At 42.9% G+C, this 12,281-nt stretch overlaps 1 protein-coding gene across 1 annotated transcript in view; it reads right to left on the reverse strand.

The window, feature by feature from the left end:
• Positions 1-385: 385 nt before the first annotated feature.
• Positions 386-12,281, reverse strand: part of LOC143766881 (uncharacterized) — a 37,182-nt gene continuing 25,286 nt past the window's right edge. The window contains exon 7 of the mRNA XM_077254879.1: positions 386-2,076. Within this exon, the coding sequence (XP_077110994.1) occupies positions 1,055-2,076 (1,022 nt within the window). The 3' untranslated portion in view covers positions 386-1,054. The remainder of the gene's footprint in view (positions 2,077-12,281) is intronic.

Below are 12,281 nucleotides of genomic sequence, written 5' to 3' on the forward strand. Positions count from 1 at the left end.
ACTATTTAATATTGACCTATATTCAAGCGAGACAAGAAAAAAAAAAAACCCTAAAATCAGGTATCATGTTATCGGAAACAGTCAGAAAACCAGCCACATATTGGCAGATCCCAGACCTTAAACTATATACTTTGTGAGTTTATAAGCCACTCCAGTGTCAGGAATAGATAGTATGTGACAATACAGTATATACTGCTCAGGGAACACTTAACTTCCAGAGATAATTTCCATATTAATACTAAATAATGGCACAGATCTTCCAGACATTATGATTGCACACATCCCTAGTTTTTATAACGATATTGCACTCATTCCTTGACAGACCGCAGCATGGCCATTAGTTAGAAGCTGTTATTGATCTTTGGAGCAGTAAGTTTCCCTGAGTGGTACATATTGGGCCGTCTGAAAACGGAGTTTAGTCTAGGACAATTTGTCTGCACTACTAATTAACAGCTGTTACAATACCAAACTAGGGCAGTCCCTATAGGAGGAAAAACACAAGAATTATACTGTATTGTCACATACTATCTATTCCTGACACTGGAGTGGCTTATAAACTTATGAAGTATATAGTTTGAGGTCTGGGATCTGCCAATATGTGGCTGGTTTTCTGACTGTTTTGGATAACATGATACATGATTTTGTTTTTTTTTGTCTAGTCTCGCTTCAATATAGGTCAATATTAAATAGTCTCCTGATGAGTCGCCTTTGGTGAGGACGATGAAACCCATAGAAATGAGAGGCTTGGAGAGTGAGTGTGTATACGTCACCTCACCCAATATACTGAACTGTGGGGGACATGTTTTTTCTATTAGTCACCTACTGACTAACCTTCAGGGGGTGAATTATGGGTATAGTTTTACATTTAGAATTAATAAAGTTTAATTTTATCCTTTTGTCAGCAAACATGAGGAATGACAAGAGACAACCCCTTTAAGAAGATTAAGTTTTGGTTAAAACTATTCCAACATTATGAACATAAAAAAGGCTTCTCCCCTATGTGACATCTCTGATGTTTATCAACAGTTGATTTCCAAGTAAAATATTTCCCACATTAAGAAAACGAAAAAGGGTTCTCCTCTGTGTGATTTCTCTGGTGACTAACTAGATTCCCTTTATGGCTAAAACATTTCCCACATTCTGAACAGGAAAAAGGCTTCTCCCCTGTATGAGTTCTTTGGTGTGTAACAAGACTCCATTTCTGGTTAAAACATTTCCCACATTCTGAACATGAAAAAGGCTTCTCCCCTGTGTGACTGATCTGATGTCTAACAAGATGCCATTTCTGGTTAAAACATTTCCCACATTCTGAACATGAAAAAAGTTTCTCCCCTGTGTGACTGCTCTGATGTCTAACAAGAAGCTGTTTCCATTTAAAACATTCCCCACATTCTGAACAGGAAAAAGGCTTCTGTCCTGTGTGATTTCTCTGGTGGCTAACTAGAGTCCCTTTCTGGCTAAAACATTTCCCACATTCTGAACAGGAAAAAGGCTTCTCCCCTGTGTGAGTTCTCTGGTGACTAACAAGATGCCCTTTATGGCTAAAACATTTCCCACATTCTGAACAGGAAAAAGGCTTCTCCCCTGTGTGAATTCTACGGTGATTAACCAAATCTTCTTTCTGGATAAAACATTTCCCACATTCTGAACAGGAAAAAGGCTTCTCCCCTGTATGAGTTCTTTGGTGTATAACAAGACTCCATTTCTGGTTAAAACATTTCCCACATTCTGAGCAGGAAAAAGGCTTCTCCCCTGTGTGAATTCTATGGTGATTAACCAAATCTGCTTTCTTGTTAAAATATTTCCCACATTCTGAACATGAAAATGACTTCTTTGCTTTAGGAGCAGTTTGTTTTTTAATGCCTCTTTTGTGACTTTGATTTTCCTTAGTAGTCAGTAATGAATCAGAAGATGGGACCTGTTTCATAGGATCGGATGACAGATCTTTGCTGTGAATGGATGTCGATATATCTGGAGTAACAGCAGTCACTTTAGTTGTATCTTGTAGGATCTCAAGATTATCAGATTTAAACATTGAAGATGTCAGCTGTCCCTCTGATCTCCTGGTACAGTCATCTGCCAAGACAAAAAACATTTTTTTTTTTAATAAAATATCCTTGAGTTTTATATTTTTGAACATTTCTACTTAAACTGTCCATAAAAATGGCAAGCTATGTAAAAAACTTTAAAGGGAACCTGTCACCCCGTTTTTTCCGTATGAGATAAAAATACTGTTAAATAGGGCCTGAGTTGTGCATTGCAATAGTGTATTTTGTGGATCCCGATTCCCCACCTATGCTGCCAAAATACGTTACCAAAGTAGTCGTTTTCGCCTGTCAATCAGGCTGGTCTGGTCAGATGGGCGTGGTGTCTTCCCCCAGATCATGCTTAGTTTTCCGTTGGTGGCGTAGTGGTGTGCGCATGCCCAAGGTCCCGAATCCACTGCACAGGGGAGTGAAAAGAGCGTGATGTGCGCTATTTCATTGGTGATCGGTGGGGGCGGCCATTTTCCTGAAGCAGAGATCGCATCTCTGCTTCAGGAAAATGGCCGCTGCGATCTCCATCTGCGCACGCGAGGCATCCCGCGGCCATTTTCCTGAAGCCGCGGCCAGCAGAGCGCCGCTTCTGCGCATGCGCGGCCACAGGAAGATGGCAGTGTGTGTCTCTTGGAGCACAATCTGGGCACTATTGTGCTGGGTAATAAAATGGCAAATTGTAATTTTCACTCTCCAACATCCACTTCGTGCTGATTTCCAGAAAGTGGCTGTGGAGTCAAAATATTAATTCCTCCTACACACGTGGTCAAAATTGTTGGTATCCCTGGTTTAATGACAGAAAAACCCACAATGGTCACAGAAATAACTTGAATCTGACAAAAATAATAACAAATCAAAAATCTATGAGAATGAACAAATGAAAGTCAGACATTGCTTTTTAACCCCTTCATGACCCAGCCTATTTTGACCTTAATGACCTTGCCGTTTTTTGCAATTCTGACCAGTGTCCCTTTATGAGGTAATAACTCAGGAACGCTTCAATGGATCCTAGCGGTTCTGAGATTGTTTTTTGTGACATATTGGGCTTCATGTTAGTGGTAAATTTAGGTCGATAATTTTTGCGCTTATTTGTGAAAAAAATGGAAATTTGACTAAAATTTTGAAAATTTCGCAATTTTCAAATTTTGAATTTGTATTCTGTTAAACCAGCGAGTTATGTGACACAAAATAGTTAATAAATAACATTTCCCACATGTCTACTTTACATCAGCACAATTTTGGAAACAAAATTTTTTTTTTGCTAGGAAGTTATAAGGGTTAAAATTTGACCAGCGATTTCTCATTTTTACAACAAAATTTACAAAACCATTTTTTTAGGGACCACCTCACATTTGAAGTCAGTTTGAGCGGTCTGTATGGCTGAAAATACCCAAAAGTGACTCCATTCTAAAAACTGCACCCCTCAAGGTACTCAAAACCACATTCAAGAAGTTTATTAACCCTTCAGGTACTTCACAGCAGCAGAAGCAACATGGAAGGAAAAAATTAACAATTAACTTTTTAGTCACAAAAATGATGTTTTAGCAACAATTTTTTTATTTTCCCAAGGGTAAAAAGAGAACCTGGACCCCAAACGTTATTGTACAATTTGTCCTGAGTACCCCGATACCTCATATGTGGGGGGGAACCACTGTCTGGGCGCACGACAGGGCTCTGAAGGGAAGGAGCGCCATTTGACTTTTTCACTGAAAAATTGGCTCCAATCTTTAGCGGACACCATGTCACGTTTGGAGAGCCCCTGTGTGCTTAAACATTGGAGCTCCCCCACATGTGACCCCATTTTTGAAACTAGACTCCCCAAGGAGCTTACCTAGATGCATAGTGAACACTTTGAACCCCCAGGTGCTTCACAAATTGATCCGAAAAAATGAAAAAGTACTTTTTTTTCACAAAAAATTTCATTTAGCCTCAATTTGTTCATTTCCACATGGGCAACAGGATAAAATGGATCCTAAAATTTAATAGACAATTTCTCCTGAGTACACTGATACCTCACATGTGGGGTAAACCACTGTTTGGGCACGCGGCAGGGCTCGGAAGGGAAGGAGCGCCATTTGACTTTTTGAATGAAAAATTAGCTCCAATCGTTAGGGGACACCATGTCGCGTTTGGAGAGCCCCTGTATGCCTAAACATTGGCGCTCCCCCACATGTGACCCCATTTTGGAAACTAGACCTCCCATGGAACTAATCTAGATGTGCGGTGACCACTTTAAACCCCCAAGTGCTTCATAGAAGTTTATAACGCAGAGCCGTGAAAATAAAAAATCATTTTACTTTCCTCAAAAATTATTTTTAGCCTGCAATTTTTTATTTTCACAAGAGTAACAGGAGAAATTGGACCCCAAATGTTGTTATCCAGTTTGTCCTGAGTACAATGATACCCCATATGTGGGGGTAAACCACTGTTTGGGTGCACGCCATGGCTTGGAAGTGAAGTAGTGACGTTTTGAAATGCAGACATTGATGGAATGATCTGCGGGCGTCACGTTGCATTTGCAGAGCCACTGATGTGCCTAAACAGTAGAAACCCCCCACAATTGACCACATTTTGGAAACTAGACCCCCCAAGGAACTTATCTAGGTGTGTGGTGAGCACTTTCAACCCCCAAGTGCTTCACAGAAGTTTATAACGCAGAGCCGTGAAAATAAAAAATAATTGTTCTTTCCTCAAAAATTATGTTTTAGCAAGTAATTTTTTATTTTCGCAAGGGAAACAGGAGAAATTGGACCCCAATAGTTGTTGCCCAGTTTGTCCTGAGTATGCTGGTACCCCATATGTGGGGGTAAACCACTGTTTGGGCGCACGTCGGGGTTCGGAAGGGAGGCAGCACCATTTGACTTTTTAAACGCAAGATTGGCTGGAATCAATGGTGGCGCCATGTTGCGTTTGGAGACCCCTGATGTGCCTAAACAGTGGAAACCCCTCAATTCTAACTTCAACACTAACACCAACACACCCCTAACCCTAATCCCAACTGTAGCCATAACCCTAATCACAACCCTAACCCCAACACACCCCTAACCACAACCCTAAACCCAATACACCCGTAACCCTAATCCCAACCCTAATCCTAACCCTAATCCCAACCCTAACCCTAATGCCAACCCTAACCACAACTGTAACCCCAACACACCCCTAACCCTATCCGTAACCCTAACCACAAGTCTAATCTTAACCCTATTTCCAACCCTAGCCCTAAGGCTATGTGCCCACGTTGAGGATTCGTGTGAGATTTTTCCACACGATTTTTGAAAAATCCGCAGGTAAAAAGCATTGCATTTTACCTGCGGATTTCCAGCGGATTTCCAGTCCAATCCGCTGCGGATCCGTGGCCAAATCCGCACCATGTGTACATGCCCTAACCCTACCCCTAACTCTACCTCTAACCCTAGTTCTAACCCTAGTTCTAACCCTAGTGGAAAAAGAAAAAAAAAATATTTTCTTTTTTTTATTATTGTCCCTACCTATGGGGGTGATAAAGGGGGGGCTCATTTACTATTTTTTTTTATTTTGATCACTGTGATAGGTTATATTACAGTATTAGTTCAGCAAAGAAAAAAATTTTTTGGGAACGTGCCGTTCTAAACAATTCTGACCAATATCAACAATTGAAACAGCATAGCCAGCTACTAGATTCTAAAACTTAACATTTAATATGTATACCTTTAAAAATAATACATTTTGTTTAAAATCAATTTGGTGCTCATGTTTAATGGTGCACTAAGTAGAAAAATTGGCATGATCTCACCCAGTCACTGCCTCTCTCCTTGCTGTAGATTCCTATGCTTGTCAAGAGCGCGACATGGGGGAGAGACAAGTAAACTCTTTCGGGGGAGGGGAGTGTTTAAACTATCTTCCCTGTTGTGCCCCGTGTGTAAGACTCCCACCCTAACAAGGGCAGTCCCCAAGTTTGAGCCTGCTTAATGGAGCCCTTTAATATATATAGCCACCCTGGATAGTGTATCTTCGTTTCCCGACGCGTTTCCCTCCCCGTTACGGGGGATCATCAGGGGAAAAAAAGTCTGGGTCAAATAGAGGTATCCTGCAGTGGCAGACAAAACCTCATTCAGTAGCGTCCTCCATGTGAGGGTCAAGAAGGGAGAGAAACGCGCCCTTGTTAGGGCGGGAGTCTTACACACGGGGCACGACAGGGAAGATAGTTTAAACACTCCCCTCCCCCAAAAGAGTTTACTTGTCTCTCCCCCATGTCGCGCTCTTGACAAGCATAGGAATCTACAGCAAGGAGAGAGGCAGTGACTGGGTGAGATCATGCCAATTTTTCTACTTAGTGCACCGATAAACATGAGCACCAAATTGATTTTAAACAAAATGTATTATTTTTAAAGGTATACATATTAAATGTTAAGTTTTAGGTTATATTACAGTGATCAAAATATACCTGGAACGAATCTGCCGGCCGGCAGATTCGGCGGGCGCACTGCGCATGCGCCCGCCATTTTGGAAGATAGCGGCGCCCATGGAGAAGACGGACGGACACCGGAAGGCCCGGTAAGTATGAGGGGAGGGGGATCTGAGCATGGGGGGTGGATCGGAGGACAGGGGGAGCGGGCAGGAGGACGGGGGAGCAGACAGGACGATGGAGCGGAGCGGAGCACCGGACGGAGGACCGGGGAGGAGATCGGTGACGGTGGGGGGGTACATCAGTGTTTCCAGCCATGGCCGATGATATTGCAGCATCGGCCATGGCTGGATTGTAATATTTCACCAGTTTTTTAGGTGAAATATTACAAATCGCTCTGATTGGCTGTTGAAAGTGAAACTGCCAATCAGAGCGATGGGTAGCCACGGGGGGGTGAAGCCACCCCCCCTGGGCTAAAGTACCACTCCCCCTGTTCCTGCAGATCGGGTGAAATTGGAGTTAACCCTTTCACCCGATCTGCAGGGACGCGATCTTTCCATGACGCCACATAGGCGTCACAGGTCGGATTGGCACCGACTTTCATGACGCCTACGTGGTGTCAAAGGTCGGGAAGGGGTTAACCATGCTTCCACAGAATGAAAAAAAAAAAAAAACCTCATGAAATATGCCTGGACAGAAATGATGGTATCCTTAACTTAACTGCTTCGTGACCGCCAACGATAGATAAACATCGGCGCTAGCTATAACGATGGGATTCCGGCGCACAACCCTTACTGCGACCCCCGACCTTATCGAGACCCGATTGGTTCAGGTCCTGATGACATCAGCATCACACCAGCCAATGAGACAAATCACTATGAAAGTGTGTTGCAGCAATGAACTTTCCCGGGCGATCTGCCTCATAAAAACGCTGTTTCTCCTCAGATGTCAGTGAGAGATTAGAGGAGAAATAGTGTTACAAGTGCTGCTGGCAACAGCTGTGCCAGTCAGCCATCTTGTTAAAAAGTAAAAAAAAAACAGATAAGGCAGGTTAGGGTTAGTGCTATAGTTAGGGTTAGTGTTGGGGCTAAAGTTAGGCCTCTTTCACTCTTCCGTCAGTACAGGGCCGTCGCTAAGCGTCGGCCCGACGTACCGACGACTGTTGTGAATTCCGTTCTTGGGCTCCATCCTGTGGTTATGAATGGTATTTTTGGGAGTTCTGCTCTTGGGCTCCCTCTGGTGGTTTCGAGTGGAACTTAGCAGCTGCTTTCACTAATCGGTTCCCTGGCCTTGTTATTTAAGTGGGCTCTAGTCTGTAGTCCATGCCAGCTGTCAATGTTTTCCTGTTGGATTCTGTCCTCTCCTGGAAGTTTTCTGCTTTTGACCTTCGGTTCAGGGTTAAGTTATGTCTCTTTTGTCCAGCTTGTCATTATGAGATATTCAGGCTAGTTGGAAGCTCTGGGGTGCAGATTTGCTCCCCCACACCGTGAGTCGGTGTGGAGGCTATTTTTGTAAACTCTGCATGGATATTTTAGTTTTTATACTGACCGCACAGTATCCTTTTCTATCTCTGTCTATTTAGATAGTATTGGCCTCCTTTGCTAAAATCTATTTTCATTTCTGAGTTTGTCGTTTCCCTCTCCACTCACCGCCAATATTTGTGGGGGGCTATCTTTCCTTTTGGGGGTTTCTCTGAGGCGAGATAGTTATCCGTTTCCATCTTCAGGGGTAGTTAGTTCTTAGGCTGTGACGAGGCGTCTAGGGAGAGTCAGGAACGCTCCACGGCTATTTCTAGTGTTGGTGCTAGAAGTAGGGATTGCGGTCAGTAAAGCTACCACCTCCTCAGAGCTTGTCTATTATTTGTTTTACCCACCAGGTCATTTCAGTGCTGCTCCATAATCACCAGGTCATATCAGTGATTGCGGTCGGTGGAGCTGCCATCTCCTCAGAGCTTGTCTATTATTTGTTTTACCCACCAGGTCATCTCAGTGCTGCTCCTTAATCACCAGGTCATAACAGACGACGTGCAAATTCGCCACAACGTGGGCAGCGGACACAGTGTTTCAACGCGTCCGCTGCCCACTGTAAAGTCCCAGGGAGGAGGGAGCGGAGTTCCGGCCGCACATGCGCGGTCGGAAATGCAGGACCCGACGTGCGAAAAAACGTTCCCTTGAACTTTTCTTGCAACGACGGTCCGCCATATACCGTCGCATCCAGTGCACGACGTATGGAACGTGTGTCCATAGGTCGCGGTGCGTCAGTAATACAAGTCTATGTGCAAAAACGCATCCTGCGGGCAACATTGCAGGATGCGTTTTTTGCACAGAACGATGCATAGCAACGTTCACATTCCGACGGAAATGTGAAAGAGGCCTTGGGGTTACTGTTAGGCTAAAGTTAGGGTTACCGTTAGGGTATGTGCACACATTGCAGATTTAATATAAGAGGAAAGAAAGGAAATGGTGCGCACTCCTGGGTCCGTTAAAAATCCTTACTTTATTGGAACATCAATGTAATGACAGACAGGCGGGAGACAACGTGCGGATAAGACAGGACTACAGCTGTTTCACGCAAAACTGCGCTTCTACAGGTCCCAATGGTGAACGGAAATAGGGGGGTGGGTTTTATAATTTTACTCTGGCATTAATGCCTCCCCTTTCCCGTACGTCATAGGTGATACACAGCTCCCAATTTATAACAATACATATGTACACATAAAATATAAAATAAACATGGGTGCTGAATTAAAAATACGTGGTATGTGTAAACTTTTTTTACTTTAAAGAGTACAAGAACAGAACTTCAATGCTACTGAGAAATGTTTTATACCATTACTGAGAGACCATCCTACAGGAATACTGACATGTCTATGCGTTCATTCAGTCCCATCGGACCTGTAGCGCTTGTGCGCATTATCCACTGTGCTTCGCGTCTCAAGAGGAGCTGATTCAAGTTGCCCCCCTGCTTTGGTGAGTACACCCTTTCTATGCCTGCGAAGCGGAGTGTTTGGATATCACCTGAATGAAATTGCCGCACATGATTTATCAAACGAGGGACCCCTTTTCCTGTCCGAACTGAAGCCAGGTGTTCTTTTATTCGGATATATAAGGGACGGATGGTTTTTCCTATATAGTAGAAGCCGCACATACAGAAAATGACAGACTACATAGTTGGTTTTACAGGAAATAAAATCCCTGATTTTATGATTAATTTGTCCTATTTGGACAGTGTTGCCTGTCATGTGTTGTGGACATAAACTACAATGACCACACTTGAAATTCCCCTTTGGGGTATCTTTATTAAGCCAGGTGGATCGATCAGTCACGATGCGATTCCGTACCAACATATCTCCTATGTTTTTACTGCGGCGGCTGGCAAAAAGGGGTCCCTCCTGTAATCTGCTGGTAAGTTCTCCATCTTTTCCCAGAATATGCCAATTTTTTCTGATTATGGATCTGATATAGTTGTCCATTGGACCATATTTGAAACTAAAAATAAACTGCTTCTCATCACTTGTGTGTCTATTTTTATTACGGAGAGTTTTAGCATTAAGATCCTCTCTGGTGGCCTTATCTAAAGCTTTATTGAGCAGAGAACATGGATAGCCGCGATTTTGGAAACGTTTATATAGATCATGTGATTGGTTTACAAAGCCGCTCAAACTGCTGTTAATTCTTTTGACCCTTAAAAACTGGCTGTAGGGCAGGGCTTGTTTGGTATAGAAAGGGTGGGCACTTTGGAAATGAAGGAGCGCATTTGAGGCAGTGGGCTTACGATAGACTTCAGTATTAATCTTGCCCTCATTTATATTTATTTTCACATCCAGAAACTCTAAATTTTGATTGCCATAATGAGAGGTGAACTTCATATTCATACAATTACTGTTTGATAAAAAACTGACAAAATTGCTGAAGTCCTCTGCCGTCCCATCCCAGATAACCAGGATATCGTCCACGTATCTTATAAAGAGCTTTACATGTTTGAGGAAAGGGTTGGTGTTTGAATACACATATTTGTCCTCAAAGTACGCTAAGAAAAGGTTTGCCAGGGTACATGCGACCGATGTGATCAATTTGATGCCCAATGGTATTCACAGCGGGAGGGTACAGCCATGGGTACATCGGTCGCATGTACCCTGGCAAACCTTTTCTTAGCGTACTTTGAGGACAAATATGTGTATTCAAACACCAACCCTTTCCTCAAACATGTAAAGCTCTTTATAAGATACGTGGACGATATCCTGGTTATCTGGGATGGGACGGCAGAGGACTTCAGCAATTTTGTCAGTTTTTTATCAAACAGTAATTGTATGAATATGAAGTTCACCTCTCATTATGGCAATCAAAATTTAGAGTTTCTGGATGTGAAAATAAATATAAATGAGGGCAAGATTAATACTGAAGTCTATCGTAAGCCCACTGCCTCAAATGCGCTCCTTCATTTCCAAAGTGCCCACCCTTTCTATACCAAACAAGCCCTGCCCTACAGCCAGTTTTTAAGGGTCAAAAGAATTAACAGCAGTTTGAGCGGCTTTGTAAACCAATCACATGATCTATATAAACGTTTCCAAAATCGCGGCTATCCATGTTCTCTGCTCAATAAAGCTTTAGATAAGGCCACCAGAGAGGATCTTAATGCTAAAACTCTCCGTAATAAAAATAGACACACAAGTGATGAGAAGCAGTTTATTTTTAGTTTCAAATATGGTTCAATGGACAACTATATCAGATCCATAATCAGAAAAAATTGGCATATTCTGGGAAAAGATGGAGAACTTACCAGCAGATTACAGGAGGGACCCCTTTTTGCCAGCCGCCGCAGTAAAAACATAGGAGATATGTTGGTACGGAATCGCATCGTGACTGATCGATCCACCTGGCTTAATAAAGATACCCCAAAGGGGAATTTCAAGTGTGGTCATTGTAGTTTATGTCCACAACACATGACAGGCAACACTGTCCAAATAGGACAAATTAATCATAAAATCAGGGATTTTATTTCCTGTAAAACCAACTATGTAGTCTATGTCATTTTCTGTATGTGCGGCTTCTACTATATAGGAAAAACCATCCGTCCCTTATATATCCGAATAAAAGAACACCTGGCTTCAGTTCGGACAGGAAAAGGGGTCCCTCGTTTGATAAATCATGTGCGGCAATTTCATTCAGGTGATATCCAAACACTCCGCTTCGCAGGCATAGAAAGGGTGTACTCACCAAAGCAGGGGGGCAACTTGAATCAGCTCCTCTTGAGACGCGAAGCACAGTGGATAATGCGCACAAGCGCTACAGGTCCGATGGGACTGAATGAACGCATAGACATGTCAGTATTCCTGTAGGATGGTCTCTCAGTAATGGTATAAAACATTTCTCAGTAGCATTGAAGTTCTGTTCTTGTACTCTTTAAAGTAAAAAAAGTTTACACATACCACGTATTTTTAATTCAGCACCCATGTTTATTTTATATTTTATGTGTACTTATGTATTGTTATAAATTGGGAGCTGTGTATCACCTATGACGTACGGGAAAGGGGAGGCATTAATGCCAGAGTAAAATTATAAAACCCACCCCCCTATTTCCGTTCACCATTGGGACCTGTAGAAGCGCAGTTTTGCGTGAAACAGCTGTAGTCCTGTCTTATCCGCACGTTGTCTCCCGCCTGTCTGTCATTACATTGATGTTCCAATAAAGTAAGGATTTTTAACGGACCCAGGAGTGCGCACCATTTCCTTTCTTTCCTCTTATATTGGATGCCTTTTTTCCGGATGCAGCACCCTTCAGAGGCCGTTTTATGTGAGTGAAGGAGTCTCTTGCACCAGGATATCTTCTACCTCGTGGGGTAAGTGCACTTCAGCGGTGCT

The sequence above is a fragment of the Ranitomeya variabilis genome, chromosome 4, assembly GCF_051348905.1.
Source record: "Ranitomeya variabilis isolate aRanVar5 chromosome 4, aRanVar5.hap1, whole genome shotgun sequence".
Classification (NCBI taxonomy): Eukaryota; Metazoa; Chordata; class Amphibia; order Anura; family Dendrobatidae; genus Ranitomeya; species Ranitomeya variabilis.